At 46.0% G+C, this 18,410-nt stretch overlaps 1 protein-coding gene across 1 annotated transcript in view; it reads right to left on the minus strand.

The window, feature by feature from the left end:
* Window positions 1-2,344: 2,344 nt before the first annotated feature.
* Window positions 2,345-18,410, minus strand: part of SNRNP27 (small nuclear ribonucleoprotein U4/U6.U5 subunit 27) — a 135,253-nt gene continuing 119,187 nt past the window's right edge. The window contains exon 6 of the mRNA XM_063932098.1: window positions 2,345-2,763. Within this exon, the coding sequence (XP_063788168.1) occupies window positions 2,709-2,763 (55 nt within the window). The 3' untranslated portion in view covers window positions 2,345-2,708. The remainder of the gene's footprint in view (window positions 2,764-18,410) is intronic.

Consider the following 18,410-nt stretch of genomic DNA (forward strand, 5'->3'; position numbering starts at 1 on the left):
CCCAAGAGTACTCCAGTGACCCCTAGTGGATGAAAAAGAAATAGACATATACAGTACTCCCAAAGCCTTTCTGTGGCAGTGAGCACCGAGGGGCGTCTGCCCTTTGCCAGTTCGTCCGCGGCGGGCATCGCAGCTCAGGGCCTGTGACCACCGTGCGACCTGCCGCCAAAACTGCACTGGGTACCCACTAACCGGGACCCCCCGTGTAACACTCACCGCACCTGTATCTTCGGTATCTGTTAGAGGGTGGCGGCTAGCTGCTGGAGTGCGCACACATACTAACGATGTGTGATCAGTACCTCAGGAGCTCAGTGTCCTGTCAGCTGAGATTACGAACCATTAACCTTCAGGAGCAGGTAGTCTGTCTGCCAAGCAGAGCTACCTGAAAATAAAAACTAAATTAAACTTGATGAAAAAATCTCTGGAGCTCCAGAGCAGTGCACCCAGCTCCTTGGGCACATTTTTCTAAACAGAGTCTGGCACACACTAAAAATTTTAAAGTGCCAGGCTCTAGTGGACCTGATCTATACCCCATGGTACTAAAGTACAAGACCCCAGTATCCACTAGGACGTAAGAAAAGAAGAAAAAAAAAGTCAATTTGTCCATCAAGTTCAACATGTTAGTGGTCTCCTACACTGTTTAGCGGTAAACTAAAAAACGATTATGCTGCTAATGGCAAGTGGATGAAGTCTTTGTCTGGCCGTCATTGCAGGACTGTGCCACTTACGTTGGGTGCACACTAGATGATTAGCTCCATGAGCGATATCGCCTAGTGTTTCCCCTAACCTCCCGGGCAGGCCAGCATAGTGCGTACACACTGAATGATATCACTACCAATATAGTTCAGTGACGCAGCATATTGGTGTGATGCCTTATGGAAGACTGTATACTGGACTCTAAATAGGTCTGTCTTTATTTACCCGGTAGTATCCCCCACATTATTATTCCCCTTTATTTGTACGTAGCTACAGGCGTTCTGTATCACTGTACATACACATTTATGTCTTGTTTTCCCAGTGCACTATACTTGCAATTATTTTCCATGACTACTTCTGTTTTATAATCAGGATCATGTGAGACCTTGATGCAATGTAATATCTTTTTACATTTCAGTACATGCTGAACTTTATCTATAACCTTGAACAATCAACCCAGGAGTTAACAACATCTATAAATTGTAAACTCGGTCTCACTTATATAGTAGACAGTCATTTGAGGATAGGTAACCTTTGGTATTTTCCATACTCTATCCACCATGATGCACAGCAAACTAAAGACTTCAGCTGTAGTTTAGCAAAGGCGTGACTGCCATACAATCTTAATGTAATATGATGAATACATACCTGAGTAACAGCTGTAACGCCACACACGGGGGGGGGGGGGTTCTCAAACCATTGCTTTAAAGGGGATTATATGGAATAAAGTATCACTTATCTTTATAATATCATGCATGGTCTGTTCCAACTCAGCCACACGGAGTGTGAAACAAGGTGTTCTCTCCCCACTTCCATGACTCCCAATATGTTCGTAACTAGGGTAGGTGTTAAGGTGGTTGGGGGCGGAGACACAAGACCCCTTGACCTTGTGATTAGCAGATCTATTATGCTAGCAGTAGAATATATGGACATTATCAGTCACCTCAGAAGTCTGTGGCTTATATTTATTATTATTATCCTTTATTTATATGGCGCCACAAGGGTTCCGCAGCGCCCAATTACAGAGTACATGAATAATCAAACAGGAAAACAGCAACTTACAGTTGATGACAGTATAGGACAAGTACAGGGTAAATACACATAGTTACATCAGCAGATGACACTGGAATAAGTATCAGGTGGCAGAAGACTGCTGGAGTTGATGCAGTTGAAGATTATTAAAGTAAGAAAGGATAAGCACATGAGGGAAGAGGGCCCTGCACGTGAGAGCTTACATTCTAAAGGGGAGGGGTAGACAGACAGGGGTGACACAGATGGGGTACATGGAGAGTGTAGAACAGAGGGTTAGGATGAGATTATATGAAGAGGCTTTGTCCTGAGGTCTCCTACATTTATACTATGTGAGGACATGTAGTGCCCTTGCATTGTAATCTAGAAAGTACAATAATCCATATAGACACTTGCTCCTGAAAATCAAAAGATGACAATTTATCTCTATACAAAGGACACAGAGAGGTGTGTATGTCCGCATCCTCTATACCCAACTATTCCAAATCACCAGTCTGTGTAGTAGTTCCCCCAACACTGTTGGACACTTGAATTCTGTGTTTTTCCTGCATATTGCACCTCTATAAATATATTTGGGAACAGTGCTGTGTTATTTATATCTTTTCAAGGATGTAACTCATTGCATAATAAAATCTTTTATTAGTCAATATTTAGGATGGGTGGGAGAAAAAAATAGGGGACAACACAAAAAAAAAAAAAAATACACTATCAATAAAACAAAGGAATGCAACAATATGCCAAACAATCCTGAGCAACAACATAACCTCTCACAAGGAAATGGGTCCAGAATCCTAAACCACTGGGACAGGTCCACATACATTTTCACCATGAGGCTAGACCCAGCAGGAGCAAAGACACAACTACATGATAGAGCTCTCTGTTGTGTCAGGTCCACACAGTGGCGGTGTAGAGGGATATACGTCACACATGAAGTGTCCCAAGTATACATACTGTACATGGTCCAAACATACTGTTCTCACAGATCACGCAATAAAGTCCAGAGGTCTGTTGAACCCTCCTTTTCGGTTCATGTATTGCCTGCATTAAAGAGGGAGAACATCAGAGGGTTTACAATCATCAAAATCAGGCCTAATAGGACTATAATGTGGCTGTGTGCTCACACCGTTTTCATGAAATGTCTAAAAGCAAAAATAGGATTTTAATACCTACCGGTAAATCCTTTTCTCCTAGTCGGTAGAGTATGCTGGGGACTCCAAAAGGACCATGGGGTATAGACGGGATCCGCAGGAGACATGGGCACACTAAAAGACTTTGACTGGGTGTGAACTGGCTCCTCCCTCTATGCACCTCCTCCAGACCTCAGTTATAGGAACTGTGCCCAAGGGAGACGGACATTTCGAGGAAAAGGATTATTGTTAAACTAAGGGCGAGATACATACCAGCTCACACCACAAACACACCGTACAACTGGATTACCAGGAATACCAGATAACAGTATGAACTAACAACAGCAACAAGCTGAATATAACTGATACACAACCTTCGTGTAACCGAAAACAACCAGTATCAATACAACTGCAAGTAACAGTCCGCACTGGGATGGGCGCCCAGCATCCTCTACGGACTAGAAGAAAAGGATTAACCGGTAGGTGTTAAAATCCTATTCTCTTACGTCCTAGAGGATGCTGGGGACTCCAAAAGGACCGTGGGGTCTATACCAAAGCTCCAGACCGGACGGGAGAGTGCGGACGACTCTGCAGCACCGATTGAGCAAACATGAGGTCCTCCTCAGCCAGGGTATCAAACTTATAGAACTTAGCAAAAGTGTTTGAACCCGACCACGTAGCTACTCGGCAAAGTTGAAGTGCCGAGACCCCTCGGGCAGCCGCCCAAGATGAGCCCACCTTCCTGGTAGAATGGGCCTTTACTGACTTCGGCAACGGCAACCCAGCCGAAGAATGAGCGTGCTGAATCGTATTACAAATCCAGCGTGAAATAGTCTGCTTGGAAGCAGGATTTCCAACCTTGTTGGAAGCATACAGGACAAACAGAGCTTCCGTTTTCCTAACGAGAGCCGTTCTGGCGACATAAATTTTCAAAGCTCTTACGACATCAAGAGATTTTGGGACTGCCACAGCATCCGTAGCCACAGGTACCACAATAGGTTGATTTATGTGAAATGAAGAAACCACCTTTGACAGAAATTGTTGACAAGTCCTCAATTCCGCTCTATCCACATGAAAAATCAAATATGGGCTCTTGTGAGACAAAGCCGCCAATTCTGACACTCGCCTGGCAGACGCCAAGGCCAAAAGCATGACCACTTTCCAAGTGAGAAACTTTAACTCAACCTTTCGCAAAGATTCAAACCAGTGAGACATAAGAAACTGTAACACCACTTCAAGATCCCATGGTGCCACGGGTGGCACTAATGGAGGATGGATATGCAGCACTACCTTCACGAAGGTCTGAACCTCAGGAAGGGCGGCCAATTCTTTTTGAAAGAAAATAGATAAAGCCGAAATCTGCACTTTGATGGAACCCAATTTCAGGCCTGCATCCACGCCTGCCTGCAAAAAATGAAGGAAACGACCCAAGTGAAATTCCTCAGCAGGAGCTGTTTTGGTTTCACACCACGACACATATTTTCTCCAAATACGGTGATAATGTTTTGCCATGACCTCCTTTCTAGCCTTAAGGAGAGTGGGGATGACTTCCCCGGGAATACCTTTACGAGCTAGGATTTGGCGTTCAACCTCCACGCCATCAAACGCAGCCGCGGTAAGTATGGAAACACGCATGGCCCTTGCAGTAACAGGTCCTCTCTTAGAGGAAGCGGCCAAGGATCTTCTATGAGCAATTCCCGAAGATACGGATACCAGGCCCTCCGTGGCCAATCTGGAACGGCGAGTATTGCCTGAAACCTTGTTTGTCTTATGATCCTCAGCACTCTTGGAATGAGAGGAAGCGGGGGGAACACATACACCGACTGAAACACCCTCTGAGTTACCAGGGCGTCCACTGCACTGGCTTGGGGGTCCCTTGACCTGGAACAATACCTCGGAAGCTTCTTGTTGAGGCGAGACACCATCATGTCTATTTGAGGGATTACCCAACGCCTTGTTACTTCTGCAAACACCTCTGGATGAAGGGCCCACTCTCCTGGATGGAGATCGTGTCTGCTGAGAAAGTCTGCTTCCCAGTTGTCCACGCCAGGAAGGAAAACTGTTGACAGAGCGCTCACGTGCTGTTCCGCCCAGCGGAGAACTCTTGTGGCCTCCGCCATTGCCGCCCTGCTCTTTGTTCCGCCCTGGCAGTTAACGTACGCCACCGCTGTTATGTTGTCCGACTGGATCAGGACAGGTAGACCTTGAAGAAGGTTCTTCGCTTGCAGAAGTCCGTTGTAAATGGCTCTTAACTCCAGAACATTTATGTGGAGACAAGATTCCTGGCTTGACCATTTTCCCTGGAAACGTTTTCCTTGTGTGACTGCACCCCAGCCTCAGAGACTTGCATCTGGGGTCAGCAGGACCCAATCGTGGATTCCGAATCTGCGTCCCTCTAGAAGGTGAGAACTTTGCAGCCACCACAGGAGAGAAATTCTGGTCATGGAAGATAGACTTATTTTCTGGTGCAAGTGCAGGTGAGACCCGGACCATTTGTTCAGCAGATCCCACTGAAACACCCAGGCATGAAACCTGCCAAACGGAATGGCTTCGTAAGCCGCAACCATCTTCCCTAGTACTCGAGTGCATTGATGAATCAACACTCTTGCCGGTTTCAGAATCTCCTTGACCATGGTCTGGATTTCCAGAGCTTTTTCCGCCGGAAGAAACACTCTCCGTAGTTCAGTGTCTAGGATCATGCCCAAGAAGGGCAGCAGAGTTGTCGGAATCAACTGAGACTTTGGCAAATTGAGAATCCAACCATGATGTTGCAAAACAGTCAGGGAGAGTTCCACGCTTCTTAGCAACTGCTCTTTTGATCTCGCCTTTATCAGGAGATCGTCCAAGTGCGGGATAATTTTGACACCCTGCTTGCGTAGGAGTACCATCATTTCTGCCATCACCTTGGTGAAGACCCTCGGGGCCGTGGAAAGCCCAAACAGCAACGTCTGAAATTGGTAATGACAATCCTGCACCGCAAATCTTAGGCCTGTTGAGGAGGATATATCGGGACGTGTAAGTAGGCATCCTTTACGTCGACTGACGCCATAAAATCCCCCCCCCCCCTTCTAAGCTGGAGATCACAGCTCGAAGAGATTCCATCTTGAACTTGAAAGTTTTCAAGTATGGATTTAGGGATTTTAGGTTCAGAATCGGTCTGACCGAGCCGTCCGGCTTCGGCACGACAAAGAGGCTCGAATAGAACCCTTCCCCCCGTTGGGACGGGGGAACCGGAACAATAACCCTCTGTTGACACAGCTTTTGTATCGCAGCGTTTACTACTTCTCTTTCTGGAAGAGAAACTGGCAAGGCCGATTTGAAAAAGCGTCAGGGGGGCATCTCCTATACCACACTATAATTGTTAATTGCCTCTAAAGGAGGTTTTATACTAATTGTCTATAAACTTCTGTTTTCTAGTTTCATAAAAAAACAGTAAACAGAATTATCCAGCTCCAACTTTATTTGAAATATTGTTCAGACAACTATCAACATTGAAAACATGTCCCAAGATTCCCCCTCTACGGACGAGGCAATCTCCAATATGTGGGAGATAAAATCCAGTGTCTTCTTCCAGAAACTACATCTCCCAGAAACCATAGGGACCACTTCCGGTTTCGGCACCCGCTAAGGAATGTTTTTCTCCATATAACAGTACCGATCGTCAAGCCTTCGGACACATCTACTAAATCATTTGACTGACTTCTTTGTATTAAGAATATTAAATACAAAAAACAACAAAAGAAAAAAACCGGACTCCATTTCACCATGAAAACTACATTTCCCAGAAGCCTCAGACAAGACTTCCGGTTACGAACTTCCGGTTGCGGCACGTAAACACCACTCTCTTTTAGAGCTTATACAAGACTCATCACTGTACCACCAACGAATCTAAGTAATCCCCAACCCACGCATATACTGCTTTAATGCCCCAAAGAAATACTTCACAAGAAAGAGTTATACTCGTTTAATAGAAAAAACTACATTTCCCAGAAACCCCCACCATCACTTCCGGTGCGGCGTTTTCTCTATAAATCCATTAAATGAAATCAGATTATCAGTAAACCGCACAGAATACCCATATATCCTCCAGTTATATTGATCAGAATGTACAAACAACCAAAAAACCAGTAATTAAGATGCACAAATTCCGAGATTCACCGGAACCGGAAGTGATGTCATTTTTCTAATTTCCGGCCTTATACCTTAAATACCCCGCAAACACAGTCCTCCATCAGCCTTGAAAAAGAGTAGCATACTCGAAACGCGTCGGCTGAGGACTATTGCCTGCTGGACACCACACCGCCCGCTGTTTGGATTAAAGGTACGACCATTTTTTTCTCCATCTCAGTTTCATAGTTACCGGTTCCTATGCACAGATTTGGCTGGTCTTCCTAAATCCATAATACGGGCGGTGCCCTCCGGCAGCCAATATATATATATTTTTTAACCTTTTTGGATCTTATCATTGTCTTTTTTGTAAAAAGAAAATAAATTATGTATTTTTTTAAATTTACCATATATATATATAAGCTTCTATCTTCATGAAGAACAAAGATACCTTGATGCGAATGTAACACACACCAACATCGTGAGTACTGGTACGACTTCCTACACTTATAAAGATACCTTTATAGGAGGATATTGCACCTAACGAGTGTAAGTTAGGTACGCTTTGAAGATGTCTATGTAGTTGTAACATCATTTGAAATTAAGATCAAACCCTGATACGAATTTGAAAGGAGAAAAAAAGATACCTTTATAAATTTACCAGCTATCGTTATAGTGTAAGTGGAGGTACGCACTCACTCTAAAAAAAAGTGCGCATGATTGAGAGATCTTCTAGCTCCAATCACCATTTAAAGAAATCATTATGTGCTGAGACTTACCAATTATTGTGTAAGCTAGGTATATCTGGCAACAAATTCTATATTGCATAATCTACATAGAACAAATTGGAACTAGAACATAACCTAGTCATTCCAATTTTTCTATTCACATATACCATCCGAAATTCTTTGGAAGATTACCTCCAAAGAAAACAGAAGGAGAAGGAAGACCATCCACAATATCAGGATATCCCGACATCCAGATAAGTATTATCAAACCACTCTCAGCGCCATCCCTCTTTTTCCACTTTTTTCACTGTCCTGATACTCCAGTTCGTACCCTTGGGACACTATGTCTAAGACCCAAGGATCCAGGGCCGATTGAACCCAGACCTGACTGAAGATTCGGAGACGGCCCCCCACCGGCACGGACTCCCGTAGGGGAGCCCCAGCATCATGCGGTGGACTTGGCAGAGACGGGGGAGGACTTTTGGTCCTGGGCGCCAGACACAGCAGGCGACCTTTTTCCCCTTCCTCTACCTTTTGAAGTGAGGAAGGACGAACCCCTTCCTTTTTTGTATTTATTAGGCCGAAAGGACTGCATCTGAGAATGGGGCGCCTTTTTCTGTTGTGCGGGAACATAAGGAAGAAAAGATTACTTACCCGCAGTAGCGGTAGACACCAGGTCAGCAAGGCCGTCACCAAACAAGACACTACCTTTAAAAGGGAGAGCTTCCATAGCTTTCTTGGAGTCGGCATCAGCATTCCATTGATGAATCCGCAGCGCCCTCCTGGCCGAGACCGCCATGGCACTGGCCCTTGATCCCAAGAGGCCAATATCCCTCGCCGCATCCTTTAGGTAATCTGCAGCGTCTTTGATATAACCAAGAGTCAAAAGAATGTTATCCTTATCAAGGGTATCCATATCATAAGCTAAATTATCAGCCCACTTAGCAATAGCACTACTCCTGCTTGCGATCCGCTGGATCCTTGAGGGCAGCCGTGTCAGGAGACGGAAGCGCCACCTTTTTGGACAGTCGGGACAGAGCCTTGTCCACGTTGGGTGACAACTCCCATTTCTCCCTGTCGTCAGAGGGGAAAGGATATGCCATAAAAATTCTCTTGTGAATCTGCCACCTTTTGTCAGGCGACTCCCAAGCCTTTTCACAAAGAGCGTTCAGTTCATGAGAGGGGGGAAACTTCACCTCAGGCTTTTTCCCTTTAAATAAACAAACCCTTGTATCTGGAACAGGAGGTTCCTCAGAAATATGTAAAACATCTTTAATAGCCACAATCGTGTACTGAATACTCTTAACCACTTTTGGATGTAAACTGGCCTCACTGAAGTCGACACTGGAATCAGAGTCTGTGTCGGTATCTGTATCTGCCATCCGGGTAAATTAACGTTTTTGCGACCCTGAGGGGGTCTGTACCGGAGACAAAGCGTCCTCCATGGATTTTCTCCATGTTTGTGTCTGAGAATCAGATTTATCCAGCCTCTTAGACAATAATGCCACATTTGCATTCAATGTACTCAACATATTTACCCAATCAGCAGTCGGCTGTGCCGACAGAGTCATTCCCAAATCTTTCTCCGCGCCCCCAGTAACTTCCTCCGGGGAGGAACACTCAGCCTCAGACATGTCGACACGCAGTACCGACACCCCCCCACTCACACCGGCCAAAAAGGGGACAGACCCACAGGGAAGCCTGTAGAGAGAACACAGAGGGAGTATGCCAGCTCACACCCCAGCACCCATATACTACTAAATAAATAATATATGATGGCTGCGCTGTAATTACATATACATATATAGCACCAAATTGCTTGTGCCCCCCCACCCCCGTTTTGCTCCCCAGTACTTGTAAGGAGAGTGGAGGTCCGGGCCAGCGTCTCCGCAGCGGCTGTGAAGAGATAAATTGGCGCTGGTAAGCTGTGCGGCTAAGCCCCTTCCCTTCCCTTATTTTTTATACTGGCGGGGGTATCGTACACGGTGCCCGGGCACCGAATATGCCTCTTTTGCCAGTTAACAGACCCTCAGTAACTTGCTGCCCAGGGCACTCCCCCCCCAGCGCCGTGCACCCTGTGAGTGCCGTTGGTGTGTGTGTGGGAGCATGGAGCGCAGCGCGACCGCTGCGCTGTACCTCCGTTACTGAAGTCTTCTGCCGTCACTGAAGTCTTCTGTTCTTCTAATACTCACCCGGCTTCTTACTTCTGGCTTCTGTGAGGGGGGTGACGGCGCGGCTCCGGGAACAAGCAGCTAGGCGCACCAAGTGATCGAACCCTCTGGAGCTAATGGTGTCCAGTAGCCTAAGAAGCAGAGCCCTTAACTCAGAAGAAGTAGGTCTGACTTCTCTCCCCTCAGTCCCACGAAGCAGGGAGCCTGCAGTCTCCCTGAAAATAAAAAAGCCTAACAAAGTCTTTCCAGAGAAACTCAGTAGAGCTCCCCTAGTGTGTGTCCAGTCACTCCTGGGCACAGAATCTAACTGAGGTCTGGAGGAGGGGCATAGAGGGAGGAGGCAGTTCACACCCAGTCAAAGTCTTTTAGTGTACCCATGTCTCCTGCGGATCCCGTCTATACCCCATGGTCCTTTTGGAGTCCCCAGCATCCTCTAGGACAGGCCTGGCCAACCTGTGGCTCTCCAGCTGTTGTAAAACTACAAGTCCCATCATGCTTTCCCACAGTTTTGCTATTAGGGAATGCTAAAACTGTGGCAAGGCATGCTGGGATGTGTAGTTTCACAACATCTGGAGAGCCACAGGTTGGCCAGGCCTGCTCTAGGACGTAAGAGAAATCATCTTTATTCTTTCAAACAAAATAAGCTAGAGAAACAATTGCATCTAATATTTTTTTCTATGACGTAACTTGTAAGGCATGAATAAAGCACTTCCTTCCTCCTCGTTGTCATGGGATTGAATAATACTCTCGCTTTAACTGGTTTCAGCAACAAGAAAAATATAACCTACATTATTTCCCATAGATGCTGAGTTAATAACTCAGCGATAGGGAGAAGTTATTTGTAGGGAAAAAAATTCAGCCATTATCATGGAAAGGAGTGGCTTTACTGCTGTGCCTATCATAGTAACGGTGTAGTATGCAAGGTCGACAATAACCAGGTAAAAATGTCGTCATGACTTTTTTATGTTTTTTGGTGTCGTTTTCTCTGTACAGTGACCGGGATCCCTAATTAGTGCACTGTGTCACCTCGCGTGGCTCGCTTTGCTCGACATGCTTCGGGCAAGGTGCCTCGCTCCGCTACCACTGCACTTGGCACATGTTGCTATTCCCAATCGTAGTCCACGTGGATCGTTAAGTATGAAAAAGTTACAAAAATGAACAAAAAATGTGAAAAACTCATGTCGACCCTTTGACATGTCGACCTAGTTCCTGTCGACCAATAGTGGTCAACCTAGAGACCGGATACCCATAGTAACATTACACATTGGCTAAATTGCCAGGAATACAAACGTTTTTCCACTCAAATGCAAATTATATTACATTGATGAAGCATGAGGTCAACAAGAAAATCTGTACAGGTTCATCTGTATTTAACACTGTCACAATTTGACTGTACAAATTGATGTTCATATGCATCTGTTCCATATTGCCTCAATAAAAAAATAAAAAAAAATAAAAGCTGTACAACACATTATTAAATGCAAATGCTACCTAGACCACAGGGCCCCTGCGTCGCAAGTTATTCATCATATACTGACACATGATCACTAATTAATGGTCCATCCTGAATTTCAGAACTCTGACAGAGTACTCAGCCCACAAGGAAACACTAAGGTGTCCGAGATTTCAATCTTCTCTTTGAGTCCTACAGCAGAATAGAGAACGAGGAATTAGGAGGAAAGGGAAGGGGAAGTATATAAGAAATGGAGGGGTTTGGACACGGAACTCTGCTTTTGTTAGTGGCCACACTGCAATTTTCATTCTGGGTGGAGTTGTTTATAAAAAAGCGCAAGGAAAGCCAGTTTTTAACATTGATATACAAGACATCCTGTGTAATAGGAAGCTAAATATACCAGAGATTTACTATTGTGTCTTTCCAGCATAAGAAGGTGATGCTTCTCTATCTTGCATAACTATGTAGTCAGTCAGAAGCCAGATCTCGAGTGAGTGAGTGACTGGCTAGTTTCAAGAGCCATGATGATTTGGACAAACTGTAGATGGGTAGATTCCTAGAGAGATAGATCTGGTGATGTCTGACCAACCATAACGGATGTACTATTCTTTATCATTTCAGCTTTTCAAAATATTGATCCTATTACTTCTATCTGGGTCCATACGTGGAAGAAGCTACTCCTTACTGTTAAGGTATGAATTAACCTTTTTAAAATGATACTCCAGCCTAAATATTTGCATCTCCTCCAGCATTGTCCGGTATATATTCATAAAGGTTTTTTCCAGGACTGAGAGTATTCTTTCCTCCTTTATCTGGGGAGATAGGCCTGCTCAGGTGGTTCTTAAAACTTTATTTAAATCTAAGTTGTCTGGTGGCTTTGGCCTTCCCAATCTTCATTTGTACTATATCGCCTCTCCACTGGTACCATTTGGTGTGTTAGGCTTCAGGCTACAATTCCTACTTTCTGGTCTTTCAATTTTTAATCTACCTCCTTTATGTTGTCAGGCTCTTATGGTTTGGAGTTTTGCTCATACTCTGACTGGTCTAACACGTACACAGTTTCACTATTATGGATTAATACCTCCTACCCTGAACTGTAAAAGCTCTCTACAGATAATATTTGGGTTTTGCAGGGGGGTTTCCTCATTGGGAATTGTGTTTCCCAACACAGCTTTCTTCAGGTATGTGCAACTTCAACACGCTTTACATGCTCAATTTGGTGGGTCCCACCTAGTATTGTCTCCCTCACCAGTTAAAACCATGGTTCAGTGCTTGGCCTCTAGGGAGGCGAATCAAATGTTCTGTGTGCCCCTGCTGGGAGTCTATACGAATGGGCGTCTATCATAGCAATTCAATTGTTGCTCCGATGAAATGCCCATTAGTAGTTAACACACAGAGTCAGCTCTGGGTTTAGCCGTGTAAGGCTGCTAAGCTCATCTAAAGATCTTGATTGGGCGTCTAAGGTCCTGGACTACGGACTTTTCACATATGTTTTTTCGCACCTCTGGAGGCTGCGAGATAAAGTGTGACTGCTGCGGCTAATAGGCGTCTGATCGGAGAAATAACTGAATTGCTCTGATAGATTCCCATTGGTACAGATGCCCAGCAGGAGGCACACAGAACCTTTGAATTGCCCCCAGGGGTCGCATCTTATTTTTTATATTATATACATAGTACTTATTTGGATCCATAATGCAGAGCTTCAGGTAGGATTCCCTCTCCCTTTACTTTATTTGTGTATTATGCATGTACGTACCCCATTTTTTCTACTGTTTCTCCACTACTTTTTAAGGGAAACTATTATTAACTATTTGTTTGTTTTGTGATGGATACTAAGGGGTATATTCAATTGCAGTCGAAAACTGCAGTCTGTCGAAAAGACGGCAGTTTTCGACTTTTTAAGGTCGAATCCTGATTCGACCTATTCAAAGCTTTTCGACAAGTCGAGGCATTCGACTTGTCGAAAAGCACGTGGATCGGCGGAATAGCTGCCGATCCACGTGTTGATGTCGAAAACGGGGCCAAATCCGACAGGTCTTGGCCCCCTTTTCGACCATCTCAATCCGACATCAAAATGATGTCGGAACGAGATGGACCCAGAGGAGGCGAGCGGGACGGGGAGCCGCAGGGAGACGGGGGGACAGCCGGCGGGCATAAAAGGGAGATCAGCGCTACAGTAGCGCTGCAGCTGGATGTCACTCACCCGCCCGACCTCACGGCAGCTTCCACCCGGCTCCAGCACGGTGATCTCCTCTGGCTGCCGCCGGCTGTCCCCCCGCGGCTGTCCCCCCTCTCCTCCTCTGGGTCCCATCTAAATTCGACTTGAAAAAGTCGAATTTTAGATGGGATTGCATAGGGGTTGTCGGATCCATTCCAACAAATACATGTCGGAATGGATCCGACTTTAATTGAATATACCCCTTAGAGCTGTCTCATGCCTTTACTTTTGTCATGTTTTCTCTCGGCTATTAATATATACCTGCAGCAGCCAAGCATTTTGTATTTGTTGCCTACCTTTGTGACGTTTTTGTGTTTGTTGTTTGCAATTTATACTGATCTTTCTGAAAGATCAGTAACTCAATAAAAAAAAAAAAGACTTGATTTAAAATAAAATAGGAATTTAATACCTACCAGTAATTCCTTTTCTCGTAGTCCATAGTGGACACTGGGGAACTGTACTTTAGTACCATGGTGTATAGATCTGGTCCACTGGAGCCTGGCACTATAAAACCTTTAGTGTGTGTATGTGTGTGCTGGCTCCTCCCCTCTATGACCTTCCTACCAGACTCTAGGAAACTGTGCCCAAGAGATGGACATACCACGAGAAAAGAAAACAGGTACAACAGCGGTGAGACACTAAGCCAACACACAACCATAACCGAAAGTAGGGCGCTAACCAGAACAGAGAATAGCAACACCAACCTAACCAGGATAGCACAGCTATCCCAACAACATAATGGGACCGCAACGGCAGGCCAACCAAATACTTACTCAGGTAAGCATTAATCGAAGCACTGAGGCGGGCGCCGAGTATCCACTATGGACTACGAGAAAAGGAATTACCGGTTGGTATTAAATTCCTATTTTCTCTAACGTCCTAGTGGATACTGGGGAACTGTACTTTAGTACCATGGGGAAGACCCAAAGCTCCCAAACGGGTGGGAGAGTGCAGAGACTCCTGTAAAACCGCCTGACCAAACTAAAGGTCATCCTTGGCCAAGGTGTCGAACAGACAGAACTTAACAAAAATGTTTGAACCTGACCAAGTAGCAGCTCGGCACAACTGCAAGGCCGAGACGCCCTGGGCAGCCGCCCAGGAAGAGCTCACAGCCCTAGTCGAATGGGCCTGAATAGACGTTGGCAAACGCAGAGCCGCCGAAGTATAGGCCTGTTGAATGGTCAACCTGAGCCAATGAGCAATTGATTGCTTAGAAGCCGGACGACCAATCTTGGTGGCATCATAAAGGACAAACTGAGAGTCAGATTTACGATGACGAGCAGTCCGTTTGACATAAATCTTCAGAGCCCTCACCACATCCAAGGACTCAGGACCAACGGAAACGTCAGACAACACCGAAACCACAATGATTCACATGAAAAGCTGAAACCACTTTTGGCACAAACCGAGGTTGGGTCCTAACTTCCGCCCTGTCTTCATGAAAAAATCAAATAAGAGCTCTTACAGGATAAGGCCCCCAATTCAGAGACACGTCTGGCAGATGCCAATGCTAATTACATCACCGTCTTCCAGGTAAGAAATTTTAACTCCATTTTATGTAAGGTTCAAACCAGTCCGATTGAAGAAAGGACAGCACCACATTAAGATTCCACGGAGCCGTGGGAGGTACAAAGGGCGGTTGCATATGAAGAACTCCTTTTAGGAAAGTTTGTACTTCCGGCAACATGTTAAGTTGTTTCTGGAAGAAAATAGATAGCGCCGAAATCTGCATTCTGATAGAGCCTAAACGTAGGCCCGTATCCGCTTGCAGGAAGAGTAGAAAACGACCAATTCTCAATTCCACGGGAGAAACCTTTCTACTTTCACACCAGGAAACATTCTTTTTCCAGATACGATGATCGTGTTTAGACGTAACCATCTTCTTGGCCTGGACCATGGTGGAAATAACCCTGGAGGGAAGACCTTTTCTTGCTAGAATCTCCTGCTCAACTTCCAAGCCATCAAACGTAGCCGCTGTAACTGCTGTAACTCTGGATAGACGAACGGACCTTGTTGAAGAAGATCTTTTTGGAGCGGCAGAGGCCAGGGATCCTCCAGAGCCAGGGTTAGGAGGTCCGAGTACCACACCCGTCGAGGCCAATCTGGGGCAATTAGAACTGCCTGAACGCTTTCCCTTCTTAGTCTTTTTAGAACCCTTGGGATTAGCGGTAGAGGAGAGAACAAATACACAAACTGGTACGTCCATGATGTTGTCAGCGCGTTCACTGCTACAGCCTGCGGATCCCTCGTTCTGGAACAGTAACGGCATAGCTTCTTGTTGAGATGAGAACCCATTGGATCTATCTGTGGACAGCCCCATCTGTGAATTTACTGTCGAAAAACACCTGGGGATGTAGGCCTCATTCCCCCCGGATGGAGGTCGTGTCTGCTGAGGAAGTCTGCTTCCCAGTTGTCCACTCCTGGAATGAATATGGCTGAGATGGCCCTTGCGTTGGCCTCCGCCCAGAGGATTTTTGACACTTCTCGCATCGCCACTCTGCTTCTTGTTCCCCCTTGTCGGTTTATGTACACCACTGCCATGGCATTGTCAGATTGAACCTGGATCGCCTGATCCTTCAGGAGATGGAAAGCTTGCAGAAGAGCACTGTAAATTGCCCTGAGTTTCAGGACGTTTATCGGCAGAGCAGATTCCTGAATCGACCATATCCCCTGGAACTGGACCCCTTGGGTAACAGCCCCCCAACCCTGGAGGCTGGCATTCGTTGTCAGTAGAATCCACAAGTGGACATTGAAACTCCTGCCTTCTACCAGGTGGGGAACTTGTAGCCACCATAATAGAGAAATCCGGGCTTTTAGAGATAAGGTCACCTCCTGATGCATATGAAGGCGAGACCCTGACCATATGTCCAGCAGATCCAGCTGAAATGGCCAGGCATGAAATCTACCATATTGGATTGCCTCGTAAGCAGCAACCATCCTGCCCAGCAAGCGGATGCAAAGATGTATGGATACATTGTGAGGACGGAGCACCGAGCGGACCATAGCCTGGATAGCCAAAGCCTTGTCCATCAGGAGAAACACCTTTTGAGAGACTGTATCCAGTATCATTCCCAGGAACTGAAGACGTTGGGTCGGTTACAGGTGAGATTTCTAAAAAATTTAGGATCCACCCATGATCCGTAAGCAGGCGAGTCGTCAGATCGATGCTGTGCAGTAGACGCTCCCTGGACATAGCCTTTATCAAGATATCGTCCAAGTAGGGGACAATGTTGACTCCCATCATGCGCAGTTACAGCATAATCTCCGCCATGACTTTGGTGAAGACCCTCGGAGCTGTGGACAATCCAAAGGGCAAGGCCTGAAACTGGAAATGGTCATCCACGATGACGAACGTGAGGTTAGCCTGATGAGGGGGCCACATGGGAATGTGTATGTAAGCATCCTTGACATCTAAAGATACCAGGAATTCCCCCTCCTCCTGACCGGACACCACTGCCCGCAGAGATTCCATCTTGAATTTGAACACCCGCAGATACGGGTTTAGAGACTTCAGGTTTAAGATGGGTCGCACTGAACAGTCTGGTTTTGGAACGACAAAAAGGCTGGAGTAAAAACCCCTGTTGTGTAACGGAGGAGGTACCGGAACCACCAGAGGTACCGGAACCACCACCCCTGTCCGCAAAATTTTTTGAATAGCCTCTTGCAAGGTAACTTTTGCAGTGGGCAAAACTGGTAAGCCCGATTTGAAAAATCTGTGAGGAGGAAGTGCTTGAAATTCCAGCCGGTATCCCTGGGAAATGAGGTCCCTCACCCAAGGATCCCGGCAGGACTTCGCCCACACGTGGGCGAAGTGTTGAAGGCGAGCAGCCACCTGAAAGTCACCTTGCTGCTGGGGCCAACCGTCACGTGGAAGGCTTAGCGGCAGGGGATCCGGTGGTCTGGTCGAGAGATGCAGCAGTTTCAGGTTTACGGGACTTACCATGAGATACTCTGGGAATAGTGGAGAACCCTCGAACCCTGCCTATGAACCTTGCCACACAAAAGGACTGCAAGGAAGGTCCTGTGTAAGAACGTCTAGCAGGTGGTGCAACCGATGGCAGATAGGTAGACTAATCTGCCGTTGTCTGGGAGATCCATTTATTTAATTCGTCCCCAAACAAGGCATCACCTGTAAAGGGAAGATTTTCTACACCCTTTTTGGAATCCGCATCCGCTGACCATTGACGTAACCACAGAGCTATGCATGCCGAAACTGCCATAGCAGTAGTGCAGCCATTTATCTTGCACAAATCCTTTATAGCCTCTCTTATAAAATTTGCAGCATCCTGTATGTGTTGCAGCAGAGTAATGACCTCATCCTGGGGCAGTGTCTCTAATCCATTGATCATATTATCCGATCACTTGAGTACTGCCCTGGAAATCCACCCACAAACTATTGTGGGGCGCTGTGCTACGCCTGCTGCCATAAATATTGCCTTGAGAGTGGTCTCAATTTTACAGTCAGCAGGGTCTTTAAGGGATATAGCCCCTGGCACCAGCAGTACCAATTTCTTAGACAGTCTGGATACAGACGTATCAACTGACGGGGGGTTTTCCCATACCTTCCTGTCCTCAGCTGGGAGGTAGATAGTAGATAAAAACCTCTGAGGAATTTTACATTTCTTGTCAGGGTTTACCCATGCCTCCCTGGCCAGGGAGTTTAATTCCTTAGACACAGGAAAAGTGGCTGAGGTCTTGGGTCTAACATTAAAGTACAACTCCTCATCTGGTTCTGCTTTCTGATCTGGTATGTTAAGAACCTCTCTTACAGCATAAATGAGGGCCTCCACTGCAGGGGGACATACAGCTGTCCTCATCCATATCATCATCCACATCAGGCGGATCAGAATCAGAATCAGACTGGAGCACCTGTGGCAGTAA

This window comes from Pseudophryne corroboree, chromosome 6 (assembly GCF_028390025.1).
Source record: "Pseudophryne corroboree isolate aPseCor3 chromosome 6, aPseCor3.hap2, whole genome shotgun sequence".
Classification (NCBI taxonomy): Eukaryota; Metazoa; Chordata; class Amphibia; order Anura; family Myobatrachidae; genus Pseudophryne; species Pseudophryne corroboree.